Source organism: Zeus faber (genome assembly GCF_960531495.2).
Source record: "Zeus faber genome assembly, chromosome: 15".
Lineage (NCBI taxonomy): Eukaryota > Metazoa > Chordata > Actinopteri > Zeiformes > Zeidae > Zeus > Zeus faber.
In genome coordinates, this window is record NC_137194.1 from 9,611,516 (window position 1) to 9,628,887 (window position 17,372).

Sequence of the window (17,372 nt, forward strand, 5' to 3'; positions counted from 1 at the left end):
TATTCACCTCACTGTAATGACAGGTTAGTCAGTTATGATAAAGAAATAAGTAATAACTCTCTCTTCCATTACGTACGTGTGTATATAGAGTGTTAACTTAATCGAGGCTGATAGCTGACAGATCCTTGATTACAAGATAGTGATAAAAGAGATCTTCATGCTAGCCTCTGAAGGGGTGTGTGTGGGGGGTGGGGGGGGGGGGGGGGGTGGAGAAAAAAGAAGATAACCTCCAGGGATCTGGAACGCATTCATGGAACCACTCAGCCTGATGGAACTTGTTCTAAGAATTATGGTTGTGGCAGAAAGTCAGTTTTGTCATGTTCCAGAGTTCTTCTTTCCCCTGAATGTGAGTAGACCTGCGGACGAGCTTGTGCCAAAAGGGGAGAGCTGGGGTTCGGGGCAACGAGGAGGCAGAGTCCATTCTCTCTGGAGGAGGAATTTGGGCTGTGAGGGCTGTGGCGGGGCGGGGGGTAAGGGAGGTCGGGGGGGGGGGGGGTTTCATCCAGGGCCGCGACCCCGGGGGGTAGTCCGGTTTGGTGCGCTCCCCTGGGGGCTTGGGAGAACAAGGACAAGGACGGTTAACTTCACGCTGACAAGCAGCAGCGTTTCTGACTTTTATCCGAGGGCTTTATTGGGAAGAGTTACCTCGACTGGCAGAAGTCGCGGCAGCCACGATCGGCCCCCAGTGCGGAACAAACGCACCGCCGAGGTCTTCCCCCCGTCTGACCGCCGACCGCACGTCGGAGACGCTGGGGTCCTCGGTAGCTGGACATACCATAGGGCACGGTGCGTCTGGAGTGAAACACAAAAAACAAACAAACAAAAAAAAAAAAAAACGTCACGAGTCGCTTCCAAGAACACAACCACAGAAACAAAAAGCGGCCAGTCCAAAGTTCCAAAGCTCGAGTTCAAGCAACGTAAGTGGTTGAGTGTGACCTGTAAACAGGCCTGAGGAGTACATGTTGCCTGGACCGCTTTGGAGAAACCCTAGAAACTGGCGATGCATTCCATACGCCCCCCTGAAGGTCACGTCACCGGGCTCCTGGGCCCCCTTTCCCCCGGGGGCGGGAGCATCTGTCATCGATACCAGAACATGGACCCAGGGCATCAAGATTCAAGATTAATGAGGTTATTGGTCACATACATACACTGTACATACGGTCATACATCAACGTAGGCTCTCGTACTCAAATTTTAGCCTGAAGCACAGAACAAAGGGGTTCACGTTTCGACACGGTTGGCATCATTTTACGCGCCTCAAGGTTGATGAGAAACCTGGACGGGTGCACATTTATTATTTTTTAAGTTTCGCAGAAAATGCCTGTAAAGGTTTGCCGAAAGTCATCAAAAAGGTGTCAAATACGAGCTCCAGGGAGACGCATTTCGCAAAGTGCTCACGCTACCATAATGACATTAATGAGACAACATTCAGTGACATAGCACTTAACACACGTAACAGACTGGACGGCTGGTGTGTGAGTCTCACAGTAATATTTGCCCTCCAAAAATTGTGGAGGTTCTGGTGGGCACCTCAGGTCCACACTCTTCCCTTTCTTCACCCCCGCCCCTCCTGCAATCCATCTCTGCTGACAATCGCTTGCAGCTAAAACTCTGACATTCTCTCTCTCTCTCTCTCTCTCCAAAAAAGGGCATTTGAGAGCAGGGGGCTCCAATGAAAAATATACAGACCTACCCATGTGCTTCTTGATTCTCTTACAGTAAGTGAACCATCATGTTTCTCCTTGTTTCTCTACCTGGTACAGAATGTAGTGTTTCCATTCAGTGCTTTTCCTTAGTTGCCATTGGTTATTAAATTGTATTTCTCACAAGAACAACTATTTTTTACAACATTTTGTTTTATTGAGATGATGGGTGAACATACAGGTTGTAAAAGTCTGCATTCTGGGCAATCAAGGAGGATTACATCCTGAACTTTAATTCCATATCACCTATTATTAAAGGGCACCTATTATGCTCCTTTTTACACAAGTTAATATACTGTAGGTCTCTGAGGTCCCCAAAACATGCTTTTGAAGTTCTTTGCTGAAAATACCTTGTTATGCATTAAAGCCATTCTAACATAACTCTAAATACATTGTGTTCCTGACGCTCTGTTGAAATGGGAGGTGCCACCCTCCTGAGGCCACGAGTTGTGTGAGCCAACAGGGTTTGATAATCATTTCCGGGGCTCTGTGAGCCAACGGCGTTTACAGCATGTCTTCCGGGCGTCGTTGTGTTTACTCCGTAACCCTCACTGACTTCACCATGCCGGTCCACTAAAATCTGTTTCTGAACAAATTTGAGGTGAGAAATAAGCAGTCCAGTTGCTGAATCTTCACCCGTATTAGATCTTCAAGGCCCCGTTTGAAAGTCTGTCCGACTTTGAGTGCCGTGCTCAGAGCATGTGGGGGACACGGAGGCCACGCCGGGACACCGGGCTCTCGTACGCGAGGTTTTTGGGGTTTTTGGGTCGTGTAAACGTCGGAAAATAAATTAAATACATCTACAATAAAAAGACAATTCAAATTGGTTCAGTTTGGAGAAAGGCACAGCAGATCGGATGGAGCAGATGACCATGTAAAGAAATCTGTGACGAGCTGACGGTCGGAAGCCGGAGTGTTTTGCTCACAGTGATTGCTGTGTTATTAGTTTACCCCATTATTTGACACTTTGGCCACGTCTAATATGAACATCCAACATTGTAACATTATATAGGTACATATATCACAGAAAAAAAAAATATAATAATATGTCCCCTTTAAACATAAATTTTGTGCATAAGATTTCAATTTAATATTGTTCTGCAAGGTGATCCGGATAATTTGAGATCGCTTTGATTAAATTGAAATACTTATAGAGCTTCTCAAGAGCCTTCTGTGTGGGACAGCCTCATTCAAAGACTCATCCCGTGCAAAAGAAATACAGATTTTGGGGGCGAAAAAAGAACGACAGATTGCAAAAACTGTGGTCAGAGAGTCGTTCTGTTAAGAGATTAAGACACTAAATGTACTTTTTTTTTTTGTTGTTTTTTGTTTTGTTTGAACGCAATATGTGAGAGGTATTGAATTCAAATTTGGGTTGCAGAGTTCTATTCTGGTTCGAAGCCATAGTGTGCAGGGGTTCACCCCCTTCCCTTCCTAATATACAGTATTAGAAAGCCAATTTAAAAAATAAATAAAACAAAAATCGAAACTCTCCCTCGCCGGCTCCTCCAGTTCCACAAAACAATAACAAAAGCACTGCTGACATTTATTTAAAAAAAAATGTTATCAGCTCTCCGGGTTTACTGGTGAGAAGAAAACCAAACCAACTATCAACCATTCGTGACAACATAGGACGGGGCCAAAAGGGAAGCACACGGGGCTTGTTCCAAAACAAGAGGGAACCTGGGCTCTGCTTTCCCCCCCTGGCAACGACACAGCCAAAGGATTGGAACGCAGCGTTCCGCCGCCGCGTTTTTCGGGGAAGAGGGAGGAGTTCCTTTTCGAAAGCAAATGAAGAGATCGACGGTGTTGAGAAAGCGGCGGCACAGTTTGCCTTTGCTTCCACTTAATATGAAAAGAAACCTTCTTGGGAAGCGTCGCGGAGCTCTCGTCGGTTATAGTTTCAGCCTCGGCCAAAATAGAAACACCATTGTTATAAAGTCGACCGCCAACCTTCCAAATTCATTTACAGTAGGAGTCAGCAAGTTTCTGTTTGGTCATTTTCGGACCCCAACGCAATTGGCAACAAACCCCGAAATCTCACAAAAGAAATGTGTACTACTTCGGTTACACCCAATTTATTGCTTTTCTTATCCTTGAAGTTGCCGTTGTTCTGTTATATTGCAAGTTGACATATTGGGTTTGGGAGTTGGGTGCCCCTGTGGGTTCCTGACACCTCTGCTCTGCTTCTCCATATTGTTAATGAAATCTTTATAGACACAGAAATTAAACCAATAGCTCCACAGCCATAGGATCAAAATGTACCATCTGCATCTTATCTCAAGCGTATATCCGGTTAAATGTTCAATTATCCTGACCCGCTTTGCCATGTAAACCTGAGGAAAAAAAACATCTATCCATGAACCGTGAGTCTGTTTCTTGACCGCAAATATTTATGTTCAATTCCCGACCGCCAGAGGTGATAATTGCGATTATGTGAAGAAGAAGAAAAAAAAAAAAAAAAAAAAGGAAAAATGTTTTCGTCAGATTCTCGTCTCCCTTTGTGTGCTCCCTGAGCTGCAGCGTTGCGTCTACCTGTTTTTGTTTTTTTTCTACGCCCCCTGGTTATGAAGAAGCAAAGCGAGGTCAGCCAGTCAAGGGTGTGAGGCTTTCCAGTTTTATACTTGTTTAGACTCGACGAGGCACTTCAGCCAGTCAAAGCACAAGCAAATGTATTTTTGCGCTCGTCGGCGGCGTCTGTTTTGCTCGCAAATAATCAAATCAAAACCCGTGAGGTGTCGTGGAAAAAAAAAAAAAAAGGCAACGTTTAACAGTGACATAACAAAACATAAGCACGACTGTGCCATGGTCCTGCGCAGAAGGGCCAGGGACAGATTGAATCAAATCATTCGTGGCTCACAACTTCAGTGCCCAACGCTCATAAATATGAAAACTGTTTCTGCATCTTGACGTAAAAGGTGTCTTAGTGGACGGAAACCATCAAAATAGTCCAGATATCATGTTTTTTTCCTTTTCCTTTTTTTTTTTCAACCTAGGCCCTATTGTGTGAACTAAAGCTGTAAAAATCCAGGGGTTTCCATCGTGACGTTACCTTTCCGGAGTCCCAGCAAGGCAACCACACACAGCCTTCGGAAAAACACGATAAATGTCGTTTTTGAAAAGCTCTCGGTACATATTCATATCATATTCATCCATCACGAGCAACACAAGTCGTGGCGTCCTGTCCAACAATATCCCCCGGTGTGTTTTTAATTACCGTTCCCCGAGCGCACGGATGTCAACAAGCCAAATTGGACGAAAGTGTTCCAGCAGTGTAAATGAATTTCCGCTGGCCTCATTGTAAACTCATTGTAACCTCAATGTTTGAGAGGATTTTTTTTTTTTGGCACCCAGATTTCCTTTGCTTCCACTGAAGTTCTGGTCCCACGGGGTTGCCGAGGCTTTCAATTATTGACTTTAAACCTAAAATAAGAATTCTATAGGCATAGACGCATTTTACCTGCGTGTGACGACTTAAAAAAGGTTGATAATAACCGTTACTCCTCGTTGTACCCCAATGCGAGCGTCAGACATTGGGGTCAGACGTGATGGTCACTTGGAACCTGGAAGTCAGACCTATTGTGAACTGTTTAATTGCCAATATACCTCTGAACCTGTAAAATATGTCCATTTGTTCTGACATGCCAAGCCATAATAAACCTTGCTGTCTACCTGGAAAGGCAGATGGGGAGGTGTTGGCACAGGAAGAAAGGGGAAGCAAGAATGCTTTCTCAGTGTCTTGCCAAGGCAGTTAATGTGTGGCAGGAGCTGATGGAACATAGCCCCATTCCCTTAAACCATGTGTCTGGTGGCGGCGGGCTGGAGGTGGTTGGGGGCTGATCGGTAATTGTATGTTAAATTGGTGTTACTAATCTGTGGTATGCCACATATGTTGGACACAGGCCATACATGCACAGTGGCCGAAAACAGGAACAATGGTGCCTTGATGTGACGATGCCAGCAGGTATACTGTAGGTGGTTATTTTCATGCTTCAGACTCAGTCAACAAGTGTGGATCCCAGTGTGGATCCACCATGTATCATTCGTCAGTGTGGGAGGAAGGAAATACCAAATAATCAATTTCTAGTCTACCTTTTCTGACGAGATGGTCTGCAGTCTTAACTTTCAGATAAAATGTGGTCATTACCTTCCTCAAACCACAGGTAAGTTAGTGAACCTCCATATCGACTTGGTGGAATTCACTACAACATGCATGGATCACATCAGTCATTTTTAGCCGTCTCTGATTCGGATTCAAATTCAATAAAAATATATATTTTTCTTTTCTTTTTCAATGTTTCTGGCTCTGCGGTTGTAATCCACGGTCAGACAGCTTGTTCTCTGCCTGTGAGGCGGGAAGGCGTACCGTAAAACACTTCACTGTTCCTTTGACTGTAGGTGTAAACATAAGGGACACTATAAAGGGGATCAACTCCACCAACCGCGGCGGCGATTCAGATTAAAGAGGCCGATAGTGTGAAACGGATGGGCCTTTTTTTAGCTATAATCTTGTCAAGTGTACTCCAGAGACTGTTAAGTGTCGGGCTTTCCTGCACCCTCATCTGTAGAGAATTACCTAGCGGTGCATAACTGGCCCGTGAGGTTCCTCTGATCTCGGTCCATTGGGCCTTGCTGCCTCTCCATCACAGAGCGATGGTATTTCATCTTCCTGGGACCCATTAGACGTTGTTGGCTGACAACAGCTTCTAGTCCGAAAATGTAGACGCTTTCAGTCCACAAGTTTGCCCATCAAGCCCGTATCCTAACCTCCTCCTCCAAAAAAAAAGAAAAATGTAAGGAAATTCGAGGCAGAAATTCCCTGGGCCGCTCCTGGCTCGAGGTAGTTTACGTTTTTTTAGTTTTTTTTTAGGGTGTGGTCGGCTTCTGAATCTTATCTCCGATCTTTGAGATATCATGTGTTATTCCAAGATATTGTGCTGACAGTGATGGTAAACTTGTAGGCGATTGTATGATTTTCTCCATGACTCTAGGGAACATAAGTACTAAATAATGGCCACTCACCTCTTAGAACTCAACATCTGTTTTGCTTTTAAGAACGGATTAGTCTCCATAATGGATTGGGTTTTAAATATGAACTATAGGACTTGGTGCTCGTTTTAAATCCCCTCTACCCATTCTGTTTTCCACATCAGCACCATGGACAGTGGTATTTTAAAGAAGCCACTATTTAAATAATATGATCCCGAATGTCCTAATAGGTCATATGTCTTAGTGATACTGATTTTAGGGGCCACAGAGAGGTATCGGGAGGGAGGACGGAGGAGAAAAGCTAGAGGGTAAAGGAGGAGCGGAGACATGTCACTAACAAGCTCCACTTAACTTATCCCGCGCATACTGGGATGTCTATGCAGACTAACTATTTCTCTTAAACTTGCTTTAACATGAGCTGTATGATTGTGGCTTTGGAGAAGCCATCACTGGACTCTGATTTCTATAATGTCCATCCTCATTTCAACCTCATTAGAGACACACTCGTTTCAAAATGCCCTCTCAGTGTCTGCAGTTCCGAGTGACTTTGCCAAATGCAACGGTAACGATTATTCATGAAATTCCAGGTGAATATTATTGTATACATATTTATTCATTTTGTACAGAAATAATCCAACTATATTTAGACCTACACACAGTACTAGCAACCATGCTGCCACTCAGCCCCTACCATTGCCTTTTAATTTATCTTTTGCATAGAGCACATTTTCTAGGGGTTTTTTTTGGCTTGCTTTTTCGATTGTTGAGCTTTTTTATGTTACTTGTTTGCCTGATTGTACAGAAATGCAGCAACGCATACCAAGCCAAATTCCTTGTACATGGAAAATTTCCTCGGTCACATATGCAGTATAATCTGATTCTGATTCTGATGGACAGCAAACATTCCATGGCAAGGCCCCGCTTGGAAGACTATGTTGTGGCTGAGGACAATGAGGAGAATTGCAAATATTCTATCTGCCTATGACTGAACTAATTCGGATGAAAAAAAGTGGCAAAAACTGATAAATAATAAAATAACGAAATGACAAAATATCACACACCACAACAACAAATATCACAACGAAAAAAGAACATTTAGTAAAATAAATACATTAAAAAAAAAAATCGTTTTATTTATTGTATCTTGTTTAGACGTTCGTTTCAAAATAAATTGTAACCCGTGATACAAAATAGAATTATTCAAAAAACATAAAACTATCTTTTTTTTCCAGCGGACCAGCTGTAATTGATTTAAGGACCACTACGGGGGCCACAGATCTCCGTTTGGGAACCGCCTGGATACATAGGTACGTAGGTTTTCAAACCTTTTTTTGTTTGTTTGTTTGTTTGTTTGTTTGTTGTTTTTTTTTTCAATCACAAGCCAGTAAAAAAATAAATAATAATAATAATAATAATAACAAAAGCTGTGTCTTACTCGGGCGTGTTGATCCAGATGATGTCCAGGTGACAGTAGTACACACACTCCTTGTCCCTGTAGGAGTAACACGTGCAGCGCTTGGACCGGGACCTGGCCTCGGATGGAGGCGCCATGGAGGACTTCCACCCTCCCGGTGCAGCCTCCGGTTGGATCCAGGCAATGGAGGTCAAGACACCTTGCACAGCAACAATATATCTTTCTTTACATTGGGCTTTGCTTTGCAATATTGTTGATTTATTTTTTATTTTTTATTTCTTTTTGCACGCAGGCCTCATACATACCTTGCAACAGCATGAAGGTCAGCCCTGCGAGGAGCAGCAGCCTCGGGGTGATGGAGATCCTCGCCATGTCAGATATTCCCAGAGTCAAGAAGTTAGGAAGACGTCGCACGCATTTTTTTTTTTTTTGTTTTGTTTTTTTTGTTGGTGGGGGGGCGGGGGGGGTTGAATGTAGCCTCCAATTTCTGCGTTCAGCCCAAAAGAAAATCCCACAACTTCTCGCAAAAGATGCTCGCAAAAAAAAAAAAAAAAAAGAAAAGAAGAGAAATCATCAAATCATCCCATATGGTCCGAGCATGAGTCTCCTGGGAAAGCTGCGTTCGTCCGTACAAATCCTTTCATTGTCGTTTTGGCGTCCTCTGATGAAACGTGTATTCGAAGATGAGTTGGGGAGATTAGGCAGTCCGATTCAGGCTTTGATATAAATAAAAAAATTTTTTTTTATAAATTTACATTTAAATTAAAAAAATAAATATATATATGTATATATGTGTATATGCATATGTATATGTATGTGTGTGTGTGTGTGTGTGTGTGTGTATGTATATGTGTATGTATATATATATGTATATATATATATATATATATATATATATATATATATATATATATATATATATATAGCTATATATATCTTTTTTTTTTTGTTCTTTTAAATCCAAAAAAGGTCCGTTGAGGGCTAGGTATCAATCAGGGTGCGCACCGGGTGCTGTGAAGAGGTGACTGCTGGTGGAGCGGAAGGTGCAGTGATGCTTCACCCAGTCACTCCGCCTCACATGATGCGGCTTGACCCGCCTCTACGCTTGATGCGCTCGGAGCTGCAGTTCAACCCATGGCCGCGAGATGGCCGCACCAAAAAAAAACAAAAAAAAAAAAAATCCCAAAAAAACCCCAAAACCTTTGAGACTGAATGGAGATAAAAGGAAGAAACTATTCACCGGAAATCAATAGTCATCTTTTTTTTTTTTTTTTTTTCCTCCCACTGTAGGGAAAAGCGGTGATGACATGTGTCAGAAGGCTGAATGTGAATGCGTACGTTTTCGTCTTCTAAGTGGTGGTTAGAGGAGGTTAAGGTCAACCGTGACACCCCTCCGCCCTGCCTAAAAAGGTCTGCGGGCTTCATCCTGGCCAGCGTTGAGGCGCCCAAAATCCGATGCTCACCGCCGTGCTGCTGTCACGCGGGCCGTTCCAAGCCGGAGGCATTTGGGCTGCGGTTGAAATGGCGGTGCACCGCGCCGGGCGGGGTGGGCAAGACCGCGGGGACCCTGCACACGAACCCCCGGGATTGGAAGGCCGCGGTCTCTTCGGACACCGACGGTCTTTGCGTTTGAGCTGGCCCGCGTGATGAAGTGTGTATTCCGCGTCGTGAATTTCTCTGTTTCGCCTGAGAGTTTTCTTCTGATTTAACTACATTTACTTAAAAAAAAAAATTAATACATTTGAAAAATCCCATTATAACTAATCTCCACTTTCGTCTTTTCTATAAAAGCATTGACGAGTAAACCATCACCTCTCCATAAGTGGGCTGGACATAACGCACATAGAACAGTCAATCGCTAATGTGGAAATTATTAGGCTAATGCTTCGCTATTTTTCAACCCAGGCTGGAGCTTCTCACTGAGCTTAAATGCAGTCCAATGGGCAAACGTTTATGCCTTAAAGGTGCAGTCTGTAGAATGTACGGAACAGAATATAATATTCATAAGTATGTTTTGATTTGTGTATAATCCCATAGAAGTAAGAATCGTTGGCGTTTCCTTCGAATGAGTAGTTTTTATCTGCATGAGGCGCGGGTACTTCACGGAGGCCGCCGTGTTGCACAGCCACGTTTCGTCTACAGTAGCCCAGAACGGACAAACCAAAGACTGACTCTAGAGAAGGCCTTTCACGAGTTGCGTGACCACGTCTCGTCCACGGAGGTCGCCATGTTGCACCACCATGGGGTATTCATTTGGTTGCTATCTGCAACCTCACCGCGAGATGCCACTGCACCTTAAAAAAAAAGGAAACTCGCATTACTGTTGCACATGGCTGAGTGTATTTTTAAACAGTTGATATCACATTTGAGGTAAAGCTACTTTTTGCAATTGCCACAGTTCATACACAGCGCAACGTAGGCTCCTGCAGTTTGCAAGTGGGAAGCAACACAACTTCTTGCTTCTGGTCTCTTACAATAGCGCGGATGTAGCCAAAATAGCTAATTTGTGGAAGTGCAAACAAAGAAAACCCTCATAAAATCAACCCAGGCCCAGATTTATGGTCTGAGTTTATTGTCCTGGGGATCTGGACAAGCTCGCCTTAATGCAGGTATTTCTGTTTACAGTCCTGCCGCGTTGGACGGAAATGTGCATTTTGAAAAATAAAGACTCTTCAGCGAATACAGTCACTGCATTTGTTATATTATGAATGGATGTACTGGGGGCTCATATTTCCCTGGGGGAAAAAAAAGAGAGCAGGAACAAGCAGTGTAGTTCGTATGTAAAAAAAACTTCTTGCTATGTATATTTATTTTAATTTACTGTACTTGATACTTGATACTTGATACTGTACTTTAATTTACTTAATTTACTGTAGTTCTTCATTGTTTTACAGCAGAAACCCTCTCTGTTCATGCTGCTACGACGTGCGTGCGTGCGTGTATTCACTGTTATTCAGTGAAAGATGGCAGCGCAATGGTTTCACAGGCACCAAACCAACCTTTTTAGGCCCTTATAGTTTCATCTGTGTTTGCTCAAACTCCAATTGAATTTCACGTAATTTGATTAAATCCGAAGTGGATTTACGTCTCTGACATACTGTGAACATAAATCTTGAGAAATTAGGAAAATAATTCTGAAACCGCTGAGTTCCCATGTAAATAATATGCAAGGCCAGCAAAGAGTTCATTTGTCAAAGTTTACCTAGTCCCGTCGCCTACCCGTTGGATCAATATTATGAGAGTCTACCCATCTCGCTGAGATTCTAACTCAATTTCCTTTCACGTGCCTCCTGGGGTGAGCGCTAGTCAAACACCACAGACTGACTGCTTTCATCTGACTTGTCAGGGCTTGAAAATCGGATGTATGAGACATGATTAAACACTGAGCAGAATGCAGTCGTTGGGTTTACTGTTTTTCGTTTGAATTACAGTGTCTCTGAATGACCAGTTCAAACCCATGTTACTACTATATTAAAGCTCAGATGTAATATATACAGCATACAGCACATACATACATAAATACATACATACATATATTTCGCATATCTAGATATACATGCACGTATATTTATGTGTGTGTGTGTGTTTATATGGGTGTGTGTATGTGTATGTTTATACATATATACTGTATGTATGTTTTTTTATATACAGTATGTGTGTATATATGTATGTATATGTATGTATATGTACAGTATGTATGTATCTATGTATGTATATATATGTGTGTGTATGTGTGAATGTATGTGTGTATGTGTGTGTGTGTGTGTGTGTGTGTGTGTGTGTGTATATATATATAGTTAATTATATGGTTTGTGAGCGAACTTTGTGAGTGAACTTATGGCGTCATCAAGATGTTTCTTTTTGTCTAGAAACTGTTCTCATTCAACTCAAATTCATAAATGTACTGGGGGATGTCCTTATCTTCCCCTCATTCAATGCTTGAGAAATACATCATTATGACGAGTGGAGGAGGCAGGCGTCCATTTTATTATATGGAGCATTCAATCGAGCCAAAGCAAACACGTGTGCACATGTTCAATCTGACAGTCTGTGTTGTTTTTATTTTTTATTGTATCAAATGCCTCGCTCACTCTGGATCCTTGCCGATGAAATCGTGAAAAACGACTCCTTGTCTCCGAGGTGTATTATGAAAATGAACTCTGGACGGCGGAATTAGAGGAGGTTTAACCCCTCATTGAAATAATTATCCCAACATGTCTGATGTGCGTATCTGCATCGCAGTTTGATAGAATCAGCGGCATAACTCATGACACGCCGTGTGGCCTTTTAAATATGCAGCACCTTGCATGTTGGCAATGCAGGGAGTATTATTTCATTTTTTTGGTTGGAATGTTCCTTTAAGTTTCCCGGTGTGGTCCCGCACACCTTTCCATTCCTCAGTGGCTTACGTAAGTGTCCGTTGCTCTGCTCCCGAGGTATTAAGTGGACCTTATTCCAGTCTTAACTCATGACCACTCTCTTTATCCCTCCCCTGCTCCCCGGCACCAAGGTTTTGTACCATACCCCGAGTCCCAGGCGCATTCCCCCCCGAGCTGGGAAAAGGAGAGAATTCCACACAAATTAAGACCATATTCTGTTTTCACTCTCCTGACCATAGTTGTGGAGACAGAATGCTGTCGAAAAGTTCACTGCTTGTGGTTTGGTGGTCAAACGACGGTCGCGTATAGAATTTTTTTTTTTTCTTTTTCCTTTCGTAAGGGTTCATCATACGTTGGCTTCATGAGTCTGGGGCTTAGATGAGCGTAAATGCACACGAAAATAGAGATTTATGAAGTATGTCAGAAGAATGTCAATTTACGTTGCTCGGCTATTCGGGCATGGCAACCAAGACTGAGAATCAAAGCTGATTACTATCAAAATGGTTTCGACTCATTTTTCATAAAATGTTTTTGTACTTACGTGGACCATTTAAATTGATTTATTTATTGCTAGGCACGTTTTATGATGCAAAATGAACAAACCCGTCAAAAAATAATTCAGTCCACTCAGCAGAGACAGACCTTTTTTTACGGTGCTCTACCTTTGGTCATCAGTGTGACAACTGGATGACAGCTTAATGGCCGCGCATCAAATGGGCATTAAATGCACAGTTCCTACTCGAGACCACCTGGCCGTCCTGTGAATACTAGATTAGGCCTATACCGACCTTCGTGCCTCATTAGACAAAGGAAATCACCGGAAATAGGTTCCACCCGTAGTGCGAACGGTGACTCAACCTAAACATCGTCGTGTTTCTCTTGGCTTCCTCTCGTGTTTTACTGGAAATCATTTTTGGGAGAGCGCAAAGCCCGGGGATCTCGCAAGCTCACGGCTCCTGGGACGTGCGGCGGTGGAGCCGACAGCCTCCGAAAAAACCCTCCCGAAAAGAGGCATACGGAGCGGTCGCACTGTGAGCCCCGCGGAGACGGTTAAACGCTCTCGGGAGCCGGGCTCACCGCACAGGAGGGTTTGTCGGATGTCGCAAACGACGTGCGGATCCACCTGCGGCACTGAACTGGATGTTAAAACATCACAATCCGGTCAATCCGGCGCGGGACACGGCCAGAACCGTTTGGAATACGCGGTCAAAAGCGTGAAGGACGGCAATGCCGTGCCCTGCAGACGCGAGGAGCGGCGAACGCGCGCTCTCTCGCTCTGCCTCCCAGACCCCGAAGCTTCGCTCTCCCGCCTGGCCCCCCACCTCCTTGTCCTCGACGAGAGCGACATTTCCTCTTGGTGTCGGCTTTCCAGGAACGGCTTCTGGGGGGAGATTGTAAACAGATATGAGTACAATCAGATCGGCCAGGAAGGGAGGGGTTACCATAAGCGTCTATCAAGCTCGACCGCGATGCCACGACTCTGGCAGCTGCCGGCGTCCCGAAAGCCCCCCCACCCCCCCGGGTCTGCGGGATCTTGTGGCTCATCGGGGTCTGGTAACCGTTCCTCGCTGGAACTTGACCAACCTGCGACCCGCATCCCCGGTATCCTCCTCGGTGAGTGGCGCCATCGTAATTCATAGGAAAAGCCACAGTGCGATTGGGGCCAGAGCCCGCTGCCCAGAGCACTCCGGACAAAGACCGTCAGGGAAGATGTTTCGTTTTAAACATGACAATCTCAAATGATGAATAAAATTGGAATTCCTATCTCAGAATTAAGGTCTCAGGTTTGAACATAGCAAACAAACACGGGGATAAACTCTGGAAGCAAATTCCATTCCATGAAGTTGGCAATTGTACAGCGTGTATTTTTTTGTTTTTTTGTTTTTTTGTCAAGTTGCTCACCGATGAAAACACATCGGCGGTAAAGCCGCAGTATAAGCATAATAGGTAAAAGCTCTGACGGAGACCTATCATGTGAATTGTCTGGAGATTCCGCTGCCAAACCCAAAAAGCCATAGCATGGACACAAATTGAAGACATGTGCCTCGGCTGAGGCCGAAGCATGTTGAGAAGTTGATCGCTTATTGTTCCACGCAGCTTATCTGCTTATTAGAGATGTACAGAGATATTGAAAGTCGACAAAGGGGGAGAGGAAAATATGTCTCGCCCCGGGAGAGGCACCGTGCGTGCACACATATAGGCTTGGCAGTGAAATTTGCAATCGTGCGGTCGTCAAGTAAATGGCTTTTTTTTTCTCCGGGTGAAGAAAAGCACTTTAAATTTGGAATTGGTTTGGAGCGGCCACGTCTGACACACAGTGCGGCCCTAGAATTCTTTTTGGTGGAGTTATCAGCCTGATTGTGGTGAGAAATGTGAGCGTTGTGAGAGGCTGATAATGGTTTCACGCCGTTTAGAAATGTGACTGCGTAAAATGTCAGTATTTCTTCCCCCTTCGATGTTGAGATGGTATTGGTGAAATACCAATGATGCGGCCCGTTTGTTCTCGAAATGGATATCCGTCAAATGGAATGTCTCGCCCTCTGTTACTGGCTTGATAACAGGGAACGGCACACCGCTTTGGTGCGGAGAGATGAAACACCTGCTTTGAAAGACGGAGCGGATGAAACGACGGAAGCCAAGTCCTGGAGAACCCCTTTGTGTCAAAGCGGCGGTGAGGCTGACGATGCCGATGGCGCCGAAGAGGAATTGCGACGCCGCCGGGCCAGCGACATCGCTTTTGGCCGTGGGAATGTCCGAGAAAGTCCTTTTTACATTTTTAAAATTTGTGAAATTTAGAGATCATTTCAAACCTTGATTCTTTGACCGGAGTGGGGCCGGGTGACCTGGCCCACATGTCTGCGAGCGAATCCCGCCGTTCGTAAAACTCGGCCAATAATCCCAACGGGCTTTCGCAATTCTTCTCAAATTCTGCCTGTTCCATTTATTTTCTGTCAAAGTCAAACATACAGCTGTGTGTTTTATGAGCCGTGGGTGGCTCTGGGAGGGCAGGTAGAAGGTGCTCAGGCTGTTTTTTCAGGCTCCTTCAGGAATCTTGACCCTTTTTCTTTGTATTATTTAACATCTTGTCTTACCAATAATAATACACCACTGTTCAATGTCTTTGTTGGTGAAGACAGATAAAACACGTGCTTTGTATGGAGGTCCAAATTACAAGGAACTAAATGATTAAATCAATAAATAATTAGAAACTCAATTATTAAACGGGGCCCTTTTGTTTTTTTCAAATGTTTCATGAAAACGTTCCAATTATTATAATAAATATTTTATAATAGCCGCTTTCACAATAAAACTGCTGCAACAACGCCCTTCCAACATAGTATTAATATGCATTATTTCCTTCACAGTTTGTTTTTTTTCACGATAGGAGAGTATTTATGTTAGCGTACATTCATTTACAATATACTTTCCACTTTATTTGGAGTCATTCTCAGTGCAGCATTCGATAAGCCGTGCAGGCTTTAGAGTTAGTGATCCCACAAGTGATAAAGAGCTTCCAAACGACACCCACATTGTTGCCTACTGTAAATATCAAATAGGTCTTAAAAATCCTGATGTTCCAACCAAAGGGCTCTGCGATCGGTTTAAGTGCTGCGATTTATCTTTTTTTTCGCCCCCCTTTCTTAATCCTGTTCCTAAGGACGGCCGTAAAGGAATGCGGGAGCGAGGTGGGAAACATGTGTTTTCCCTGAAACCAGGCCCGAGATTGACCCTGTACGTGCCGGCTGGTCCACGTCTTTCCAGCGAACCATCTCCGCGTCCAAGCCGCGAAACCGGCCCGACGGACGGCTGCTCGTTGGTTTGCGGTTGCCACCGAGCTGCGCCGGGACCGCAGCGCCGAAGCGCCAGTCTGTGGTGAAACCCGTTGAGTGAAAGGAGGAGGAGGAGGAGGAGGAGGAGGAGGAGGAGGAGGAGGAGTCGCACTTGTTTTATTGGCGACGCGTCGCGTTAGCGCCCCGAGCAATTAGTGGTGTTTCACACTTCAGCCGTCGCTGAAATGCGTTTTGGTTTCGGAATGTTGGGATTATTGATCGTATCGATGTATTGCTTTTCAGCGTTGTTCATTGTCATTGAGCATATTTTTTTAATTAACAGAAAAACATGCATTTAAACAATCATACACGAGGAATTAGGGAAACACGTTATAAGTTATTGAATATGTTAGGAAGAGTGTGGTGTATGTATGTATGTATGTATGTATGTATGTATGTATGTATGTATGTATGTATGTATGTATGTATGTATGTAGGTGTGTGTATGTGTGTTAGTGTGTGTATATATATATATGTATACACACACACACACATAAACACACAGATATACGCACACACACGTATATATGTGTGTGTGTGTGTGTGTGTATGTGTAAATGTAAATATATATATATATATATATACACTATATATATATATAAATATATACATATATATAATTTTTTTTATGTATTACATTTGTTATTCTACTACAGAAGACTTGATCACTTAGGCGGTAATATAGACAAATTATTGTGTAAAACTAATGCACACATACTGTAATACGCATTATGTATTTTAATGTATTATAATCGTATTATATTATTATTATTATTATATTACATACTTGTTTCTGCACTGTTTTTTGTTGCTTTTATTCGATTCTAAAACAACTGTAGCAGAATATTACAACAGGTGATGAAGGATACGGTATAAACCGCGTCAAGACGTCCACGTTGCGCTTGCGAGCCGCTGAAGCCCGATTTCCCACGGGCCATGAACGCAGCACGGTAACACCGTGTCCGCAGGCTGTAGTGCTGCGGTTACTATGGCAACACATGTTGTTGCCGAAGACCGGCGCAGATACCGTTGATCCGTCCCGTTGATGTGCGTTAGG

General features: G+C 43.7%; 1 protein-coding gene across 1 annotated transcript; it reads right to left on the bottom strand.

The window, feature by feature from the left end:
- Positions 1-450: 450 nt before the first annotated feature.
- On the bottom strand, positions 451-8,771 carry edn3b (endothelin 3b). The gene is made up of 4 exons (XM_080015534.1): positions 8,412-8,771; positions 8,128-8,305; positions 646-792; positions 451-553 (listed from the first exon to the last, which is right to left on the bottom strand). Exons 1-4 carry the CDS (start codon positions 8,476-8,478, stop codon positions 499-501), a joined length of 447 nt encoding a protein of 148 aa, XP_079871660.1. The 5' UTR covers positions 8,479-8,771; the 3' UTR covers positions 451-498.
- Between the last annotated feature and the right edge of the window lie 8,601 nt (positions 8,772-17,372).

Bases quoted from the DNA above. Each gene is read 5' to 3' on its own strand.
- edn3b (XM_080015534.1), bottom strand. From the start codon at position 8,478: ATGGCGAGGATCTCCATCACCCCGAGGCTGCTGCTCCTCGCAGGGCTG. The intron at 8,306-8,411 runs GTATGTATGAGG...TTGCTGTGCAAG, and splicing joins GACCTTCATGCTGTTGCAAG to GTGTCTTGACCTCCATTGCC. The intron at 793-8,127 runs GTAAGACACAGC...GTTTCACTCCAG, and splicing joins ATCTGGATCAACACGCCCGA to ACGCACCGTGCCCTATGGTA.